At 36.2% G+C, this 22,688-nt stretch overlaps 1 protein-coding gene across 1 annotated transcript; it reads left to right on the plus strand.

The window, feature by feature from the left end:
• The first annotated feature begins 1,415 nt into the window (after positions 1-1,415).
• Positions 1,416-11,008, plus strand: LOC110797279 (inositol phosphorylceramide glucuronosyltransferase 1). Its single transcript, XM_022002375.2, has 10 exons — positions 1,416-1,765; positions 3,286-3,406; positions 3,517-3,702; positions 6,806-6,969; positions 7,185-7,292; positions 7,607-7,744; positions 7,825-7,962; positions 8,055-8,340; positions 8,435-8,558; positions 10,601-11,008. The coding sequence occupies exons 1-10, from the start codon at positions 1,508-1,510 to the stop codon at positions 10,734-10,736; spliced, it is 1,659 nt and encodes a 552-aa protein (XP_021858067.1). The 5' UTR covers positions 1,416-1,507; the 3' UTR covers positions 10,737-11,008.
• Positions 11,009-22,688: the final 11,680 nt, after the last annotated feature.

Genomic DNA, 22,688 nt, shown 5'->3' on the forward strand with positions numbered 1-22,688 from the left:
TTCTCATCCCACCATTCAGGAAATCCAATCAGCTGATAACAAGTTTCTTCCTCATGACCCTTACGATTGCAATGACCACAAAATCTGCCACTGACATCTCCCGACCTCGACCGAGCCTTAGTCTCGACCTTGAACGCCATGACACTCTCCGGACCTCTCGCAGCCTTGGCGCGCATGGTCTCGGTATTCATAACCGTCTGGTACGCCTCGTCGAGTCCTGGCAACGGCGATCGTGCTAACAGTTGTGCACGAATGGCTTCATAGTGATCATCCAGGCCAATTAGGAAATAGTGCAGACGATCTTCATCGTGAATGTCCCCCACCTGCTTCGCTATATTACACGTACAACCCGCACATACACACCTGGGAACTCGTGCATACTGTACGTACTCCTTCCATACCTTCGACAAGCGGCCATAGTACTCCATGACGCCCTCAGACGTGCCCTGCTTGCAACCACTCAGAGCCATCTTAATATGGCAGACCCTGGTGCCCGACACGACGCAGTACCGCGTCCTCAAATGACTCCACAACTCGTGAGCAATATCAAAGTCCTCCAGATTCGAACGCAAACTCTCGTCAATGGTGTTTGTGATCCAAGACACCACCATCGAATTGACCGCAATCCAATGTTTCATCTTCGTCTCGTCCGTAATGGGCTCCTTCACAGACCCATCAAGAAAACCAAATTTGAATTTTGAAATCATCGAGCGACGAACCGCTTTGGCCCACTCATCGTAGTTCGACGCTCCTCGAAGTTTTACGGGGGTGATGACAATACCGGGGCCGTCACCTGACCCAAGATAGTAGTCCAGATCGACGGCGGCGGCGATTGTCTTTTGTGGTGGCTCCTCGTCATTACCCATTGTTATGCCCTAGGAATTTGTAACTCCTCAGAACGCAGTACTCAACAAGCGAAGGAATTCGCTGTTCTCAAACTCTCTCAAACTCGTGCGGAAAAAAATTCTAGGGTTTTTAACCTAGGCTCTTGATACCATGTCAAATATTGTGTAATCTCGTATCATTCTCATTAATAACACACGTATATATAGTACAACTCAGTTACCTAAACCCTAGGTACACATTAGGTAACTTACCATAGTTAGGACTCTACAGAATATTCACAGAATAATATCTAATATCTTAACATATCTTAATAGATAAGGATGTCAGGGGTATAATGGACATCCACAATACAATATATTTATAACAAATAATAATAATAATAATAATAATAGTCTGATCTGATCTGATTTGGTCTGATCTAGTCTGATCTGATCTAATCTGATCTGATCTGTTCTGTTCTGAACTTATTTTTTCAGATCTGATTTGATCTGAACTTATTTTTTCTGATCTGATCTGATCTGATTAGATTTGAAATAAGTAATAAGGTCTTGAAATTCAGGTAAACAGGGCCTAAATCATTCTCCGTCAAAGTCCCCCATCTTTTAAATTCAATCCAACCCTTTTAAACACACACGAAAACCCACCTGAATGCACCAAAATAATGGTGAATTTCAGGATTTTGAATCATGGGTTTTCCTTAGTTTTGTTTCTTTTTGTATTTCAATCTTCAATTTTGCGGGGTATAGATGCTAAAAGGTCCCAATCTACCGATGAAGCTTATGTGACTTTGTTGTATGGAGATGAGTTCGTTTTGGGTGTTAGAGTTCTGGGGAAATCGATCCGAGACACGGGTTCCAAGAAAGATATGGTGGTTTTGGTTTCTGATGGGGTTTCTGATTATGCCAAATCACTCCTTGAGGTAATTATTGTGTTTTTTTTAAAATAATAGAGCTAGTAAGGGCAGTGATGTAGACGGGATTAGATTTCATGGGTATCACTCCTGAGACTATAGCTGATGAATTGGTGATAAATTATATATATAATCTATCATTTGGTGGTTTATTAATGGAGTGTATTACATCATATGACTGATTGAATCAAATGCCTGCTTATGATGTGATCAATAGTGTATGATTTTGGAATGAAGGGTCTAATGAAATCAAATACTTTGTATGTATGTTAGGATAGATTGAACATAATTTAGTTTTCTATGTGGTTTTGTGAGAGCTAGAGTGATGATTAGGGCCACTCCCTATATTTTTAACTTGAAGCTTAATTTATAGCATGGAGTTGTATCCGGTGGGAGCTTAGTAGAGTCCAAGACAGAGAGACATGTGCGATTATCTTAGATAGGAAAATTGTCTAAGGTTCCGTTATTTATGATCTATTATCTAAAAAGATGGGGAATTGGATGGCCACATAGCTCATAGAATCAAATCAGGTTGGTTAAGGTGGAAAAGTGCCACGGGGTTCCAATGTGATCTAGGCATGCCCCAAAGATTGAAGAGAAAATTCTACCACACCGCAATTCGACCGACGTTGTTATACGGTACAGAATGTTGGGCAGTGAAACATTGTCACGTGCATAAGATGAATGTGGCGGAGATGCGCATGCTAAGTTGATGTGCGGGCATGCAAGAAAGGATCGTTTGAGGAATGAGATTATTAGGAAGAAAGTAGGGTTGTACCAATTGAGTTTAAGATGATGGAAAATCGTTTAAGATGGTTTGGTCATGTAAGCGGAAAATCAAGCGATGTCCCGGTTAGGAGGCTAGAAGGGTGGCAAAGTGATAGAATTGCAAGGGGTAGGGGAATACCTAAGAAAACTTTGAGGAAGGTGATTGAGTATGATACGAGCCTACTTGGAATTGAGGAGAATATGGCGTTGAATAGGACAGAGTGGAGGGAGAGAATATACGTTGATAACTTCATTTGACTTATACATCTTCTATTTTGACTCTCTTACTTCTACTTCTTGCTTTTTTTTTATATTTTTTTAGTACTATTTTGAAATGTGCTTATTTAATTTATTTTTATTATCCCTTATAATAGTTTTTAATGTAATATATTTATATATATATTTTCCTCTTATCTTACTTTCATTATTTCCACTTTCTTCCTCTTCCTTGATTATTCTTTTAACTTCCACCTCCTTTCTGGTTTGATTGGTCACAATGACGATCTCCTATGACAATTTATGTTATCCGGCCCCAAATCATTTTGGAGCTAAGGCTTTGTACATGGTGTAGTTAGAGAATTGGCCGTATATGATTTCGTGTGCCGAACTATTTATATTGTTTATGTGTATGTTCTTGTTTCCTCGGATTAAGATTTGAGCTGCTTGCTTTACTTTGTATTGTGGTGCTATACTTTGCATTATACACTAGAATCTTTTAATGCAAGGAGTTAAGAAGGTTTAAAATTTGACTTGTTGGACAGGCTGATGGTTGGATTGTAGAGATGATTTCTTTGCTGGAGAATCCCAATCGTGTTCGTCCGACAAGGTTTTGGGGTGTTTACACAAAGCTGAAGATATTCAACATGACTAATTACAAAAAAGGTAACTTGATTTTGAGAAGTTATACTATGGTTTATCAGTTCTGCTTATCTGTTACTACAATTGACTTCCTGAATCCGGCTTCTTAGAATGATAAAAAATTTGTTGTGCAGTTGTGTACCTTGATGCAGATACAATTGTGATCAAGAGCATTGAAGATCTTTTTAGTTGTGGGAAGTTTTGTGCTAACCTGAAGCATTCTGAAAGATTGAATTCTGGAGTCTTGGTAGTCGAACCATCTAAAACTCTTTTTAGTGACATGCTCAAGAAAATTACTACTTTGCCTTCTTATACTGGAGGTGATAATAGCTCTTCCTGAAACTATTTGATATTCAGCATTTCGCTATTTGATATTCAGCATTTCAGCATGTTTAAGATGTATCTGTTTTACAGATATAATTTGGTTAATTGTGGTCTCTATTGAAGGAAGCAACTAGATGGATTATGTTGTAGAATTTATCTCCATTTATGTTTTGAAAGACCAGCATCCTTTTATTGTTTTCTTTGCCTCTCCCAAATTACTTTTCACATTTGCAATTTCTAGTGGGTGTTCCTTAAAATAGATGCGTTTTGCATTATGGAGAAAAAAGAAGAGACTTCATGGTTATGTTGCATGGAGACTGGAAAATACATGTGGACATAGGTTCAGACATAGGAAATTGAATTTCTTTGCAGATATTTAGTAATCTGCTTGTGTGTTTGTGTGAGATTGGGGAATTCCCAAACTGGACCATGTCTCTGAATAAAACTTAATTTTGCTGAAAATTTTCTTAGCTCCGCTCATTTTTTGCTGAAGGTTAACTTATTTTTGCTGACACTTTTTTTTAATAAGATTGAAGAAAACTGAGCCCTATTCTCATTCAAATTCATAACATTCAATTGTGAGAATTCATAACAATTAGGTCTCTCTAAAAGCTAAAATCAAACATCAAAAGAAGAAATTTCCTAATCATAATCAAAGTATTTCATTAGGAAACTAAATATCAAAAAAAGTATTAACACCCATTCATACCTCGCCTATTGAATGGAAGTAAGAATAAGATGATGAAATGTGGTCTTGTGCCTATCCATTACTAAAAGACTTCATATATGGGTTTCTGTTAGCTTGTTTAAGGCGTTTTGGACTTTTGGTGTCTTAGTATCAGATTTGGGATACACCACTGTCTATCTTTTGTTCCTGCAATTTTACTTGCAGTGTTATGACTTGTGAGCATTAATATGGGTTCCAAATTCTGGTTTACGTTATGATGTACAGTTGTAGACTATCCGTCCCAGAATATTTTCATACTTTTTATTTTTTGATCTGTCTGAGAATACTCTTCACACTTTCCATTTTCATCGTCCCCGAATACTCCCATTTTAGGAATGACCCCACTAATTAAGACCCTTCTCTTCCTACCCCTAAAAAGTTTGGGACCCACACCCTCTTTCGTTCAATAAAATACACTTACTTATACCACATCATTTTTTTCCTAGTAAAATAGTCATTCTAAACAAGCACTTATCATCTGCAACTTTGTGCAAATATGAGTGTCTAAAAGATTTTGGGGACGGAGGGAGCAGTATATGTTCCTACTTTGACTACAATGTGTACAAACTTTGTTCTCAAGAGTCAAACGAGGTTCTTTTAGTTGGAAGAAGGTAAAGAAAATTAGAAGCTATCTGTGTAATGTACTAATGTGAGAGGTTTATACCATCAGTCGAAACAAAATACTTGTCAGCAAGCAGATTCTTAAGGGTTTTGGCTTGGCAGGAGGGCAATGGTAGGTAAAGTTCAGTCCTGTGTTTTTGAAATAGGGGGCGAGATTGTTGGTTGGTGTAGCCATTGTGTCTCATCCAACTACAAAATCCACTGACAAATGAACATTTAAATTAAATTATGCAAAAAAAATTCTCTATTGCAGGTAGGATTAGAGCCTGCTGATTTGTCTGTTTGAGTCTGTTGGAGAGATCCACAGTAATGGCTTGGCACTTTAGGTGTATAAGATAGGTTTAAGAATCAGCTGAGAGTAAATTGGGTTCCAGTTCAAAGAATTTATGTGATAAATCATAACAACAATGATTTTTGAGGTTTAATAGAAGAAATTCATCTTTTTGTAGATCTGTTGATTGCTGTTGGTTCTAACAGCCAAGTATAAACTAGAAATTAGAGTGGTGCATTGCATAATGAAACATTGGTTTTGTGACTAAAAGTGACGGATTGCTCTCGGAACAGGAATTTATTCTGAAGCGAGCCTCTTTATCTCGTTAAGATGCATTAGTAGCATTACCATTTTGTTGTCTCATTAGCTACACAATAACTCCATTTTCTGATGAGATGTGCGCCTATTTGAAATTTCTTGCCTAGGCAAATAAAGACGCTTCATGCTTATTGCCTGGCACCCAGGCACACCTTTTTTTTATCACTGGTTATGCCCCTCCATAGTGCCTTGTAATATTTACGGTACTTTGTGTCAGTTTATGGAAATGCCTTGGTAGGTCTAACAAGTCGAATCTGCTCACATAAAATCATAGAAGTGAAACTTCAGAAATTTTTGGAAATTTTTTTGGTAGGCAGGTTTTTGTTTTATAGAATAATGTTCATGAATTTTTTATGCATATTATCTCATTAATGGTAATGAATGATTAACAAGGAATCTGTGCAAGGTATGAATATGGCAAGTTAACTTATCTTCCTTTTCCTAGGTTTCCATGTCCCATAGAAAGTTTTTTTTTTTTTTTCTTCTGAAGAGTTACTTGGAAATATTTAATTTCTCAGGCAAATAGAAGTTTTGATAAAGTTAATTAACCAAATGATGTAACTTATACGGCACCCCCCCCCCCCCCCCCTCCCCCCCCTGCCGGCCGGACAACTTTCATGTAATTAAACCAGGTCTAAGTGTTTCAGTGGCTATTTACAGTTTTCCCTTCAGAAAGATGGTACTTCAGTACGTCTTTGACTTTTGAGGACAAAGGTTGCTACTTTTAACCATTAATATATGTGCCTTTTTGGTGCCAAACAAACGTATGGCGACCTTTCTTGTATATTTTTAGAATAGTTGGAGAAAGAACTCTTGTCTACCTGTTATGTTGTTTTTACAATTGTGCTTTGTCTTGTTTTGGAGAATATGATGGTTATCTATATTATGGAGGAATAAAATAAAAAAAATCCCTGCGGTATAGCAAAGAAAAGTAAAAAACTGTAAGCGGTGATCTATGTCACTTTGCAGTTCTGCGTTTTTAAAAGTTTGTGTTTTTTGTTACTCTAACTAACATAATTATTTTCATTTCATGAGATTGTTCTTTTTTTTTTTGCATTTGTTGAAAGTTATTCTTTTCCCTGATATATATAGCCTGTACCATTTTGGTTGGTCTATGTAGTTTGCTTTTACTGAGTCCTTCTATTTCCTCTGTTTATCTCAGGGGATCAAGGGTTTCTGAATTCATATTATGCTGGATTTGCTGATGCGCGTTTATTTAATCCGAAATTATCACAAGAAGAGTTGAAGTCTAGACCTGTTCCTGAAATGGAGCGCCTTTCTACTCTCTATAATGCTGATGTTGGTCTGTACATGCTTGCTAATAAGGTAAATTAATTCTTTAGAAAATATCTAACGTACTGCTCTTGATCTTTTGAATGGTTTTCTTTGTTTCATTCCTGGCTGAATATTTTTTGGCATATGCCTTTTTTGGGGCTACCAGAAGCATTAAGGTTTTGGCTAATCTTTGACAAAAGTACACACTTCGATTCAAACTACATTTTTGATTAGGGAATTCTGATCTTTTTGCATCGCATGTGCAGTGGATGGTAGACGAGAAAGAACTTCGTGTTATTCATTATACCCTCGGTCCCCTAAAACCATGGGATTGGTGGACAGCTTGGCTGGTGAAACCTGTTGATCTCTGGCAGGTATTTGCATATTTTCTTTTATCTCTACCATATTAGGAGTTTGTGTTTTTCTTAATGCAGTCCGTGTCTCTTGTTAACGTTGTTTATTCTGCCGTTCTTTCTCTCTTGAAAACAAAACCCTACAAGCATACAAAGGAAGGTCCTATAATAAGGCAAGTAAAAGCCGGCATAGGTCTCATTGGAGCTTCTTATATGTAATTTTAGATATTCGTGTCGCCAATTTCACCTAGTGGGTTAAAACTTGATTGATTTGTGGAGCCAATTTCACCAAGTTGAATTTAATGCGTAGCTGTACAATTCTGCTGATCCTGCAGGACATCAGGCAGAAGGTTGAGGAATCTTTACCTGGGACTGGGGGAGGAAGAAATCCTCAAGATGATTTTTTGGTCAAAGCTCTTTTCCTGCTTCCTCTCATTGGTCTTATCTTTCTTTACAACCGCTCTTTACTTCAGGTATGACTGGATCAACCTGCGTTCATAGAACAAACAATGAAATTGTTGTTGGATCTGAAAATATCTAAATTGTGTTGCAGGCCTTCGAGTTTTTTGGTTCGCTCTGCAGGAATTCACCGTGGGACCGTATGAGACACCTTGCTGTCAGATTAAGAACAGGTGTTGTGCTTCCTTTTGCTGCAGGTTCTCCTTCATCAGCCATGAACTCCAATCAGCAGGTTTGTATTTCAGGCCTAAATAATTTCCCGTCAGAATAAAACTTGGTGGAATATATGTTATTATTTTTCATATTTTCTTTGATTTTAAACAGCTCTACTGTGGTTTGCTATCCAAAGTACCTTGGTTTCTTGGAGGAATATCAATTTCTGTGTGTCTTCTTGCTGTTGTTATCTCTCTTGGATTGGCTCTTCTAATTGTCCCACGGCAAGTGCTTCCTTGGACCGGATTGCTACTTATGTATGAGTGGACTTTTACCATCTTCTTCCTACTCTTTGGAGGTTATCTACGGCTTGTTTATCAATGGGGGAAAGTAAAATCTTCCCAAGCAGGATCATATTCTTCTGATCCTGAATCTTTAGATTATGATTCTGGGAAAGGTCTGTAGTCACTGTTGAAATTCTCCTGCTTACCTTTGCCTAAAGGGTGGCTGGTTCTAATGTTTTTTTTTTGGGGGGCTCTTTCTTGTCTTAGGTCATCAGCGACATGTGTCTTCTTACAATACTGCGGTGCTGTATTATGGATTGGGAATGGCTTTTCTAGCAATTGCAGTACCATCATTGCCTTTTCTTTGTGGAATTACTGCTTTGTTTGTGAGGTATGTTGCACATGAAAACATTTTACTTTGAAAAGTTCAATTATGTTCATGGTCTTATCTCTACTGTCTATTCCCTTTTTTTTTCGTTGATGAATTTTGGCTAGTATGGGCTGTTGATTCACATACTTCTGCTTTCGTTATGTGGATTAAGATTTTTAGAGCTGGACAGGGACGTCTCAAACATTACGGAGGCCCTGTGCGAACTATAAATTTTGGGCCCCAAAAATTAAAAAACATAAATTCACAAAAAAAAAAGAAAAAAAGTTGAGACTAATTCGTTTGAGTATGACCAACTCTTCCCAAAGTTCCAACTTCGCAAACCCCTCCAGGTCTCCAACAAAAAGCAACTAACCTAATTCTAAGAGTCTTCAACACCAAAACTTTGTTAGTCAATTCCCAGCTTATCTATTTTCAGATAAAATGAAACTGGAGTTTTTTAACAACAAAAAGAAAGCATAACTTGAGACATGGTTCCACGTAAAATAAGAGGAAAGTGAAAATCCAAAAAAAGTGGGTGCAAAAAGAGTAATTAATATTCTTGAATAGAAATAATGAAGAAAGATTAAGGTTGTAGCATTGTATTGTTGCTAATCTTCAAAGGAGAGCTATAGAGACTATTACTACAGATTTAAAAAAACAACATTGTGTGCTTTATGAATGGAGTCCTCGAACTGGGGATTTCTCAAGCACTGCATTAACATTTGCATCCCAAGTCAACCATTCGTTTATTTCTGCACAGTTTACTTGTGTGTATCCCAGCCTAACAGGAGACCTTGAAGTTATAGGCTTTGATATCTTGATTGCCTTATTATCTTGTTAGCACGTTTCCCTTGTTCTTTGCCATTATTTTTCTTTATCCTTTGAATTAAAGGACCTGGGTGTTACCCAATAATAGCGGATATTCTGTTAATCAGGGTCGTTGTTAACTGTGTTGTTCTGTCTTTACTTACTTTTAGGAGACTTTTAGTTCGCACGGTGTTATGGGGTTGGAATAAAAAATGATATCAAGATGGAAATATGGAATGAGTTTGAAACTTTATTCTTAATACCATGTGTTAGGTTCAGTTCAAGAATGAGTTTATTATTTTATTTTTTTATTTTTCTTTCCTTTTAATACTCTGTAGTGGATGGTTAGCAGTTAAAACTGTTTCCAGACTTATGTTCATCTAACAATTACCTATTCCTATGTGCTAATAGTTGACCTCCACTACGGTGCTGCTGGCCACTGTCTGTGCCTAGAACCCCGGATTAATATTTTTAAGGCCATGCATGTTAGAAAACTGCTGTCCAATGATCATTTTTCCTCTAATGCATTTTTTTTCCTAATTGACTTGAACAATATCAATCAAAAGTTCTTAAGTCAATTTGAAGGAACATTTTGGTTAGTTGTAAATTTGTGATTCTTCACTGCGCTAACAAAAGTTTGTTTAGCCTTCATTCTGAGACAGAAATCTCTTGATAGCATGTGGATACCTCTCGAAGATGTTTATCATGCATTTATGCTAGCAATTAGCATTGCTTACTAGCAATTCTTGAGAACTTGCCTCTTTTTTGGATTTCCTATTATATCCTCATTCCTTACATGTCTAATAATTTGTGAAAAAAAGCGTTCTATCTAGGATAGCCTCCTCATTGTGACATAATCATCCATGCATATGCATATATTTCATATTTATCAAATTGTTATTAAAAAAGAAAAATTAGAGGAACGCTGCCGACACTTTGACCACCTCTTACCTTACCTCAGCTGGATTACAAACCTGTTCATCTTGTCCTGTGGTTCCTTCCGGCGTTGAGTTAATACCTTTGTCCTTTTAAGTAGTGAATTTGAATCCTTGAAAATTCATAGTTTACCTCCGTATATGTTGCTTGAATGTAGAAATCCTTGATAATGTTGATATTTGCAGCCTGTAAGGTTGGGAACAAATAAGCATCTTAACCCTGTTGATAATTCTGTAATTAGGCAAGCCGATTCTGTTTGAGAGATTTTAGATTCAGATGCAAATTTCCGAATGCCTAACAGATGGTTTATTCCTTTGCAGACTGGGTTTGATGGTTGTAGGAGGCATAGTATTGGCTGCTTTCATGGCTTATGCATCCGAACACCTCGCGGTTCAATCCTTTATGAAAGGGCTTGAAGACCGAGAAATGTCATGGACAAGGCACACATGTTGGTAATGTTAACTAAGATTAATTTTTTTTTACCAAATGTAATTTATCAATAGAATTCTTCTCTACTTTGTTTAATTTGTGTGTAGAATATATCAAGGGGGAGGGGGAGTTTTGTTTATTCAGTTCACCCTCCGCTTAACTCGCTTGTTGTTGTATTCTTGTAGTTTTCTCAGGCAAAACGATTACAAACTGTAGATATTTGCTTTTTTAGTTTCAAATGTACATGAGTTGGATATTGTAGTTTCTGAGGAACTCTTATTAATCTCTTTGTAGCATTATGTTTGCATTTGCAAAATCGATTATGAAATGTGGTGGTTCAATAATTATGTTGTATAAGTAGTTTATTACCTGGCTTCTGATAACTTCAAACAGCTTTACAAGATGTGTTACATGTGTACCAAATCCTGCATCATCTTTTAGAAGCAAAAATTATACGATAATAATTTGAGAATTTCTGGAAAGTTGTCCCTTTATTTTTTGGAAAAGTTGATAGGGTTTAATCCCAAATTGCATTAGTTTTACTTGAATAATCTCAACTTTTGATTAACTCAGTAATTTTTGTTGGTGGTTCGCCGCCTTCCTAAGTTGGTTTTAAGTGAAATTAGATGGGCAATCTTGGCAAATAAATCCAAACTGGCACTTTTTTTAAGAGGGTTCGGATCGCTATGGTTGGACTAGGAGCATAAAGCTAGCAATGAACATGGTCCTTCTGAAAGGACCTTCTCTCGGTCCACCATTGATGGGAGAGTTGCATGGTAAAAAAAAAAAAACTCCCTTTCTTTTAATACTCGAAACGTTTGTTAATTTCACGTATGCCAATGCACAACTTTGATCATTTATATCTTAAATTATCTTTATGCAAAAATTATAAAAAGTTGATATTTTGAAAATATACATTGAGACGAATCTAACAAGATCCCACATGACTATGTTTTATTTTATATAAAAAAACACTACGAATAGTCAAAGTAGATTGTATGAATAGTGGCAAAAGTCCAAACGTTGCGAGTATTAAAAACGGAGGAAGTATGTCCGAGAGCGACAAAATAAATTTATTGGCCAATTTTCCAATTCCTTTTGAAGTAGCTTTTAAGTACTCATCGGAGAAGGACTTGCCAACGGGTTTGGCAATTGATGAACTCTTGCGGCTCCATCCAAGTGCCCTATGCCCTAACCCCCTTAAGTCTTTTTTGACGGGAACCCCCCTAAGTCTTCTAGCGAGCACTGACTTAAAGACCCTACTCAAATTGTGATGATGGGGTTGGGAATATGAGATTCTTGATATAAGGTTAAATAAAACCAGTTTAAATAAGTTCGAGGCAACTTTAAATAGATAATTAAGTTGAATAAAATTCTAGTGAAAAAAACTACTTAAGTAACTCATTAAAAACCATTTACCAAATTGATTATGCCCTGTTCTATTTAATACGTTTAAGATAAAGATTTAGACGTTTAGCTAAATAAGGGTTATCCAAAATTAAGTTATAATAGGTAATGATATGTTTTAATAACTGCAATCAAATTTAAATAAGTTCAACAAGTGAAAATAAAAGTTTATACGCACCCTCATTTTTACAAATATATCGTGCGATGCAATTATTAGACATAAAGTAAAGTACTCTTCTTATCTATAAAGATTAACCTGATATCACCAAAGTCGACTTTAAATTAAAACATACAAAATATTCCTTCAAAAAATCCACCATCACCTTCGAGAAGAAAACTCTAGGCCGCATGCAACTGAATTCCCACAACCTACCTTTAATCAACTTTTAGCAATGATGTTCGATAATTTGAGTAAAATTAGCACTCCATAGTACGGTAATAGGGGCTGTAATAAAAGAGGTGGAAGTTGGGAGCTGAAATAAATTAGTAACACAATAGCGTAGACCTAAATTTTTGAAATGTTTCTAATATAAATGTCATATGATGCACTCTTAATTTAAACGGACCATTTGTAATTCCATATAACCTTTACTTTTTTCCATACATGAGTTCATCCGAAACGAATATTGAGTAGAATATTAAAGAATAGAGGGGTTATTAAAATAAAAATCTTGACGGGTGACTTGTGTTGCAGGGGTTATTATATAAATGAATACGCAAAGATCAATCAAAGATGCTTTTTCAGTACTACTCTCAAAGGATGAAAGACTTGTGGGTAGCTAAAGGAGATTGTCACTCCAAGTTATCTTGCTCAATAGTTAAGAAACGAAAGAATAATAATACAATTCTTATAATTAGGATTTCTGAAAGAAACATGGAAGAAGGACAAGTTGAGGTGGAAGCTGTTGACCCTAAAGTTTTGATGATGACAAAGCAAACTCCTGACTATTGGTTAAGTTATGTTGCATAATAGGTTCCGAGATCCTTAGAAGGATAATGCTAAGTTAAGGAGATCCTGAGTTGGATAAACTAAGCAACGTGGAATATAAGCAAGTAATTGATCCATGTCAGACACTACATTGAAGAAATAATCATTAAGCAAGTTTACAAAGGCGAGATCCTTAGGCGAGTTCCTAAGGCGAGATCCTCATATATTATGTGGATCCTCCATGTTCCAGAGAAGGAACAAATTGGGAAGACTTCGAGTGAAGCTTCTAAAGGTGCAACATAAAGACTACAACGTATGAGTTTATGTTTAGGATTTATGTAAGTATTTAATATTGTTTATACGTAATTTGGAACGAAAGGAACCTAAGTATTTTGGTACGTTTTAAATTGAAATATAATAACTGTAATTATAAAAGAGTTTTAAGTTGGAAAATCATTGTTAATAAATAAAATGAATTTAATTAATAAATGTAAACATAGGATTCTGTTTTCATTCTCCTTGTTTCTCAAGCAAAAGATTTTCCATGATCCTTAAAACTCTCCCACGTATTTCTATTTAAACATGCAAGTAGTGTTTTGATTTGGTCTCCCTGTTTCTCTCCAACTATGCCCATGTTACTGAGCAGTAACAGTTAGTGGGTAGTTGAGGAGAACATGGGTATCCAACCTTAGGTAAAACTCCTCTATAAAAGGAGAAGAGTTTTGGTTATTCAAAATACAACTGATTTCTACAAAATCTATCTTAAAGAGCTTAAACCTTTTAAAAGAATCAGTTGGCAAAATAGAGTGTTCCTTGAGTTCCTTATTACTATAAGCTTTATTACGTACTAGAGTTTATCTATCATATTGTATCTTGGGTATAAGGATTGAGTGATCCTTGAGTGACTTAGAGTTAAGTCAAAAAGAAAAAGAGCGACTAAGAGTTTAGTCAAAGAGAGAAAGAGCGACTTAGAGTTAAGTCAAAGAGAAAAGGAGCGACTTAGAGTTAAGTCAGAGAGAGAAAGAGTAGCACAGTAATCGAAGGGGATTGCTGTGGGGATCTCGTGTTCGAGAGGAACTCGATTTAAAGAGTGTATTTGTTATAGAGTTATTGCATTAATACAAAAGAGTTGTGAGGTTCTTCTTGATTAGGATCAAGAAGGTTCCTCAGTTTTATATCTTTCTTCGCTCATTATTCTCAGTCTCTTTATTGTTTAAATTCCGCAAGAAACTTACTCAAGTTCCCAAGAAACAATTCACCCCCCCCCCCTCATGTCAAGTGTTCCTACTGAACTAACAGTTGGTATCAGAGCAGGATCTCACATTAACACAGGAAACCCTGTTGAGAAAATGTTCCTGGAAAGTATGAACGCTTACGAGAAACTCGAGGAAGGATATTCCACTCAAAGACCTCCAATGTTCAACGGGAAATTCTACACCTATTGGAAGAACAGGATGGAGATCTATATCAAGGCAGAAAACTATCAAGTCTGGCGAGTCATAGAAGTCAGTGATTTCGAGGTAACAATGACCAATGCTCAAAATGAGGTAGTTCCTAAGCCCATGTCTGAATTTACTAAGGAAGATTTTGAGAAATTTGAAATCAATGCAATGGCTGTGAAAATCTTGCATCGCGGCCTTGGACCTCACGAACATAACAGAGTTATGGGGTGCAAGAGTGCAAAGCAAATCTGGGATCTCCTTCAAATAACTCATGAAGGAACTAATGAGGTCAAACGTTCAAAATTGATTTATTAATGTCTAAGTATGAACGTTTCGAAATGCAACCAAGAGAAACAATACAGGAAATGTTTACTTGTTTCACTAACATTAATAATGAGCTAGTTTCTCTTGGAAGAATTATTCCCTCTGATGAACAGGTTAGGAAGATCCTAAGGAGCATGCCACAGGATGATAGATGGAGAACCAAGGTCACAACACTGTTTGAAACAAAGGACTTTACCAAATTCAACATTGGACAATTGGCGGGATCCTTGATGACTCACGAATTACATCTAGGAGCAGCTGTTCCTGAGAACCGAGGCCTTGCTCTCAAGGCTGAGGAACATGAGGACTCAGAACCTGATGAAGATAAGGTTGCTACCTTGGTCAGAAGAATAAGAAGATTTTACAGGAACTCTAAACCTGGAAATCTAAAAGGAAGGAACTCAGTAAGAAAATCAAGTGGTTCCAAGTCTGATCTAGGATGTTTCAAGTGCGGAGATTCTGACCATCTAATCAAAGACTGCCCTCAGTGGGAAAATGAAAAAGGGAAAGGCAAGGGAAAAGGATCAATACAAGGAAAGATTCAACAAATCTACCTTTGCCAAACCCAACTTCAAGAAGGCAATGATCGAAGCTTGGGGAGAAGCCACTGACTTGGAAGAAGATGAGGATCAACCAGAAGGAACAGCAAACCTTTGTCTTATGGCAAAGGTCGATGAATCAATCCAAGATCCATCAAGTGAAGTAAGTTCCTCAACTCTTCTATCTCTGTCTAAAATTAAATTAGTGGAATTATTGATAGAAACTCTAGACAATTTTAAAAAGCTTATCGTAATAATGGCTCATCAGGAACAAGGCAAGGTTAGTAGTCAAAGGCTACAATCAACAGGAAGGTATTGATTTCGAAGAAACTCTTGCACCTGTTGCTAGATTAGAAGCTATTCGAATTCTAATTGCTTTTGCGGTCTTTATAGGATTTAAGTTGTATCAGATGAACGTCAAATGTGCTTTCTTAAATGGTTTTCTTGAAGAAGACGTCTATGTGAAACAACTCCCCAGTTTTGAGAATCCCGAATATCCGAATCACATCTATAAGCTTGACAAAGCTCTCTATGGGTTAAAGCAGGCTCCTAGATCGTGGTACGAGAGATTATGCAAGTTTCTTTTACAAAATGATTTTAAACGAGGAAGAATTGATAAAATTCTATTTTTAAAATCAAACGGATCTGACTCACTAGTTGTACAAATTTATATTGATTATTTACTGTTTGGTACAACTAATGAAAGTTTTTGCAAGGATCTTGCAAAGTAAGTAAGCAGAGAGAAGCACGGGAAAATGAGATTGGACATCGGGATGATCAAGCTAAGATAAGTAAGCAGGAAAGTTCCTCACAAGGTATTACTTTTATGGATTTATGCATAACTATTATATACCATTATAAATACATGTGCGTAAAGCATAACTGAAGTTTACCATTGTTAAGGCACAACCAAAAATTTAGAATTAAAATATTTATTTAATTAGTCAGTAATATGAGATACGTGATTCAAACAGTTCCACTAAAATAAGAGGATCATGGATATATATTTTTTCTGTTACAATTTTTTCTCTATTATTTATTTTATTTTTCCACAAATTATTTTTATTTTCTTTTATAAATATATCCATAATTTTTTTTATTCCATTAAATTTTATTTTTTCAAAAATTAAAAGCTAATGGATCACATATATGGATCTCTCATACCAAAGGCCACCACAAATTCAAACCTCACCAATTCAAACACAAGAAACCCTAAAAATAAACTGAAACCCCCAAATTCAAACCCTAAAAATAAAAAATCCCCAAATTGAAACACCAACCACCACTACCGGCGGCCTGACTCGGCGAGCCATGACCACCGGCCAAGTCGCCCAGCCAATTGACCGGACCTGACCCAGCCAATCGGCCGAGCCCAGTCGCACCGGATGTCGCGTCGGCCTCCCTGCCTGGTTCTGGTGCTGCGTCGGCCTCAATGCTCCGCTCCTCACCGTTTTGCGGGCCACCAGCGTCGGTGACCCACGTCCCTTCGTTGGTGGCGGTGGCTAACCCAGAACCAGTCGCGCCGGAAACCTACCCAGACCTGCTGTCTCCACCCCAAACCGTCCACAAACATAACCAGCAGCCTTGACCCGTTCACGCACCAAAACACTACCACCACCAGTCCCGATCGGTTCGACCCGCCCAGCTTACCCTGGCTCGACCCGACAAACGACGAGGAGCCCCACCGACCCGCGTGTTCCTTCCAAAAACCCGAATAAAAAAGGAAGCCCGTTCTCAGGGGGAACTTACCTCATTCCGTGTTCCTTCGGTTGAGGATGCAAATTTGGTGAAGAGGTTTGCAGTTTATAGACTTGGTGTGATTCGTTGAAATACTAGAACATCAAGAATGGGTTATGATGTATATATTAAGGGGAAGACGTTGCTTTATTTCATTTAAAAAAAAAAAAAAAAATATTATGAAAGGGTTTAAATGGTGGTTCCTAAGGTGAACAGTCCTCTGTTGTTTGTTGATACATCTTTTGATAATGTGGATAATGATGCCAAAGTGGAAGAATGAAAGGACGCAGTAGAAATTGAGAAAGGATATGGATCGATATGCAATTGAAAAAGGAACAACCTAAACTTGCTACATACCCAATCCATCTCTCCTGATCCTATCCATTTGTGTTACATTATGCTTTTGATTTTTTTGGAACTTTTTATTTTATTTTTTATATTCTTTTTGGTATGTAACCCTCTGTTGGGAAACATACGATTTTTATTCTTTTATTTATGTGGAACTCCTAAAAGATCGTATCTCTAAAAACTTGGCTTGTTAATTATTATATTTTATATTCGAATTTAGTACGTTGGAACTTAACTTTGAGGCTAACTTAGTTTGCCAACCGTTGATCGGAGGGCGCTATAATCGGTATATATTAGTACTGTATTTTTCTACTTTTTGTTAATGCCAACAGGGGGAAATGAATGCAAACTTAACTTAAATTGATCACTTGAGTCCGTCTCACTACTCTCTTCTAGATGTAAGCTAATTTTTTGTTAAATTTTGTTTTTCGTTTTCAATTTTATTTCGTTCATTAAAATCAATTTTGCTTTTCCTTAATTTCAATTTCGGTAGCTTAAATTAATTTTAATAAATCTACTTTATTGTTTTGTTTTATATTTATGCTAATTGATTATAATTATATTTAGTGAAAGTTTGCTTTTGTTGTCATCACCAAAAAGGGGGAATATTGTTGACCCTAAAGTTTTGATGATGAAAAAGCAAACTCCTGACTATTGGCTAAGTTATGTTGCATAATAGGTTCCGAGATCTTTAGAAGGATAATGCTAAGTTAAGGATATCCTGAGTTGGATAAACTAAGCAACGTGGAATATAAGCAAGTAATTGATCCATGTCAGACACTACATTGAAGAAATAATCATTAAGCAAGTTTAAGGCGAGATCCTTAGGCGAGTTCCTAAGGCGAGATCCTCATATATTATGTGGATCCTCGATGTTCCAGAGAAGGAACAAATTGGGAAGACTTCGAGTGAAGCTTCTAAAGGTGCAACATGAAGACTACAACATATGAGTTTATGTTTAAGATTTATGTAAGTATTTAATATTGTTTATACGTAATTTGGAACGAAAGGAACCTAAGTATTTTGGTACGTTTTAAATTGAAATATAATAACTGTAATTATAAAAGAGTTTTAAGTTGGAAAATCTTTGTTAATAAATAAAATGAATTTAATTAATAAATGTAAACATAGTATTCTGTTTTCATTCTCCTTGTTTCTCAAGCAAAATATTTTCCATGATCCTTAAAACTCTCCCACGTATTTCTGTTTAAACGTGCAAGTAGTGTTTTGATTTGGTCTCCCTGTTTCTCTCCAACTATGCCCATGTTACTGAGCAGTAACAGTTAGGGGGTAGTTGAGGAGAACATGGGTATCCAACCTTAGGTAAAACTCCTCTATAAAAGGAGAAGAGTTTTAGTTTTTCAAAATACAACTGATTTCTACAAAATCTATCTTAAAGAGCTTAAACGTTTTAAAAGAATCAGTTGGCAAAATAGAGTGTTCCTTGTGTTCCTTATTACTATAAGCTTTATTACGTACTAGAGTTTATCTATCATATTGTATCTTGGGTATAAGGATTGGGTGATCCTTTAGTGACTTAGAGTTAAGTCAAAGAGAGAAAGAGCGACTAAGAGTTTAGTCAAAGAGAGAAAGAGCGACTTAGAGTTTAGTCAAAGAGAAAAGGAACGACTTAGAGTTAAGTCAGAGAGAGAAAGAGTAGCACAGTAATCGAAGGGGATTGCTGTGGGGATCTCGTGTTCGAGAGGAACTCGAGTTAAAGAGTGTATTTGTAATAGAGTTATTGCATTAATACAAAAAAGTTGTGAGGTTCTTCTTGATTAGGATCAAGAAGGTTCCTCAGTTTTATATCTTTCTTCGCTCATTATTCTCAGTCTCTTTATTGTTTAAATTCCGCAAGAAACTTACTCAAGTTCCCAAGAAACAATTCACCCCCCTCTTGTCAAGTGTTCCTACTGAACTAACAGAAGCAATTGTAGTTTCGGGTTTAAAAGAAGTTTTCCGTGTTAACATTCCACCAATAAATTCAAAGGAGATTGACAACATTTTTAGGGAAATGGAGTTGCCAAATTTGTCTATAACTGAGGTACAAATGTTATCTATGCCTTTTTCTCCAATAGAAATTAAAACTGCAATGTTTTTCATGGGAGATTCTATATCCCCAGGACCAAATGGGAATTCAATAGGGTTTTTGAAAAAACATTGGGAGAATATTGGGATGTCAGTTATTCAGAGTATACATAATTTCTTCACAATAGGTTTTTTTACATATTAAGAGAATGGAATCATGCTTTGCTCATTTATGATTCCCAAAAACGGATTCTCCAAAAGAGGTTAGTAACTTATGATCTATCATCCGTTGTAATATTATTTACAAGTGCGCTTCAGTGCTTTTGGCTAATCGACTGAAGCCTCTACTCTCTTCTTTGATTGATGAATCTCAACGTGAGTTTATTCTTGGGCGTTATATGTCTGATAAAATTCTTATAACTCATGAGTTATTGAGTTGCATAAAGAGAAAATTGATATGAGTAAATCTTATGATAAAATTAACTGGATTATTCTGCTGAAAGCTCTAAGGGGCTATGGGTTTCTTCCTTTTTGGATCCACCTAGTGGAACAATGCATTTCAACGGTCTCATACAAGGTTCTTTTGAATGCAAGGAAGATCGTCAAATCATTTAAAGCCTAATTGCGATTGCGACAGGGAGATCCCTTATAGCCATATTTATTTCTTTTATGCATGCATGGATATTTTAGGGCCAATGATGAAGCTAGGACAGGACATTAATCTTTTTCAGGGTATTAAAACTGCGAGGCGGTGGACCACATATTTCACATTTGTTCTAGGCTGATGATGCTATGGTTTTCTTTCATGCAACGAAAGATGCAGATGCAAATCTGAGTTCAATATTTGGAAAATTTTGTGCTGCTTCAGGACGACATTTAAATTTGTAGAAATCGTTCTTCAAATTCAATCCTTATGCAACATCAGATTTTCAATAATAATGTAAAGAAGAGTTATATATGCCACAAGTTTCTTTTTTCCAAAAACATTTAGGAGTTTATATTAATGTTATGGGGATAAAGAGAGCTCATTTTGTTATTTTTGTTGACAAATTCGCCGCTCTTCTCACATCCTAGAATGGTATATCTTTATTTCAACAACAAAAGCTCGATCTCATTAATTCTGTGGTTATTTCAATGATATCAATTGTTATGAATTGCCTGGAAATGCTAAATGCATGGCATTGACAACAAGATTGATTTATGGTAGCAAGTTTTCTCTAGGCTAAACAAGGAAATAAGGGAATGCACTGGGTTCAAAGGGAGATTCTTAATTTACCAAATGGTATTGGAGGATTAGGAATTCAAAATATTTCAAATTTTAACACGGCCTTTCTGATGAACCATCATGGAGAATGCTCCAGAATCCACAACTTTTACTCTCCAAGGTTTACACAGCAAAAGGATTATCATCAATTGAAAGTAGGTAGAAGGATCAAAATACAGGGTAACCTTTCTTTAGGTTTCAAGGGTATCAGAAGGTAGGTTCTGGTACGACTATCTTAGCAGCTAAGGGCAAATGGGTTAACAGTAAGATTCCTGTGTTTAATCCAAATATTCGTTTATCAGATGCGTAAAGTTGGAAGGTAAATAAGTTTATCTTTCATGGTATGGGAGATTGAATGCCCATTTGAATAAGGAAACTTTTGAGCACGAGGGTGCATGTGATATACTTGTGATAGAATTTCCTTCGACCTCTGAGGATGATTACTTATATTGGGCATGTTATAAGTTGGGTTGCAATATAATAAAGTCGGGTTACACTTTCTTGCAAAAGGATGGGCGTCATATTCTTCCAGAACAACTTAGCAACTCTTTGAGTGGATTATATTAAAAAAAATCCAGTCTCTTGGTTTGCCTCCAAAGTGGAAGTTGTTTATGTGAAAATTGATTAAGGGGGAACTTGAAGGAAATATGTCCTTCACCCAAGGTGCATTAAGTCTAATACCAAGGTTCAGATGAATTGCAAACAATTAATTCAGTGAGATCAAGTGATCGGAACAGCTAGCTGGCCAGAGCAATGCATCCGATCAGTGAGTTCTAATGGATATTAAGCTCACCACTTACTCTTGACTAAACCTACAAGGTCACACCAATGGCATGTAACAGATCATCGGATTAAATGAAACGGAAATTCATTTAATAGCTGTTATTCCAGTAGGAACACGCACAAGAGGGGGGGGGGGGGTGAATTGTAATTGGAACTTTGGTAAAGTTTCTTGCGGAACTTAAGAAACAATCAAGGAACTGAGAATAGAGAAGACAATAACAATAATTGTGAAAACTTCTTGACACTAATCAAGAAGAGAATTCCTTTTATTATAGTAATGCCTCGATTACAATAATCTCTCCAACACAAGTTCCTCTCAAACTTGTGTTCCTCACAGTAATCTTCTCTGATTACAGCTCTTTCACTCCTCTCTCTCAGACTTAAACTCTAAGTCTCAACAAGATAACTCTATCCTTACTAATACAAAATACAATTTGTGTTTGGATAACTCTAGATATTAATGATGCTTTGGTGTATATATGGCACTTAGGAACTTTAGGATTAACTAGGACACAAACTGTTTTAGAAAAATCTTTGACAATGCGTTTTTAGGAAAGCAAGAACTCTTAGAAAGTTTGTGTATTTTTTTCAGAAAACTTCTTGGCCTTATATAGAGTTTTGTCCTTAGGGTTTGTTCCCTTCAAAAACTCAACTGCCAACAACTGACACTTTGATTTTCACGTCCCTTGACTTGAGGAACAAGGGGAGACCACTTCCCACTCAACTTCCTCAACTGCTGGACGTGTTTAAGACTATGTCAATCACTGAAAAATGTTTATTTATTTTGTCAAAATATTTAGGAGAAGTTTTAGGAAGATAAAAACTGTTTTTATTTAAGTAACAGAATTTGATGAAAATCTTAATTTTATTAAATAGGAAAAGATATTTTATTTAAAGTATTTTCCTTAAAACTGTGTTGCTTGATATTTTGACAAAAACACACGAGTAATCCATGTTCCTCTAGTTCCTTATATACTACTTAACATATTAATATATTACATATAATCTAAGCAGGATAAACTACCTAGACATATATGTCTTTCCTTTGGTGAGGCATTCAACTCTGAAGCTTCACTTGTTCCAGCTCAGGAACAATAATGAGTTCCTCTTATGTTTAAATAGGAACTCGTTGCCATGAGTTTGTAATAGTTCTTGTGAATATTCGGAACTCTTGATATG

The sequence above is a fragment of the Spinacia oleracea genome, chromosome 4 (genome assembly GCF_020520425.1).
Source record: "Spinacia oleracea cultivar Varoflay chromosome 4, BTI_SOV_V1, whole genome shotgun sequence".
Lineage (NCBI taxonomy): Eukaryota > Viridiplantae > Streptophyta > Magnoliopsida > Caryophyllales > Amaranthaceae > Spinacia > Spinacia oleracea.

Coding starts and splice junctions, on each gene's coding strand:
- LOC110797279 (XM_022002375.2), top strand. CDS start 1,508: ATGGTGAATTTCAGGATTTTGAATCATGGGTTTTCCTTAGTTTTGTTT. Junction 3,703..6,805: donor TTTGCCTTCTTATACTGGAG/GTGATAATAGCT, acceptor TGTTTATCTCAG/GGGATCAAGGGTTTCTGAAT. Junction 6,970..7,184: donor TGTACATGCTTGCTAATAAG/GTAAATTAATTC, acceptor TCGCATGTGCAG/TGGATGGTAGACGAGAAAGA.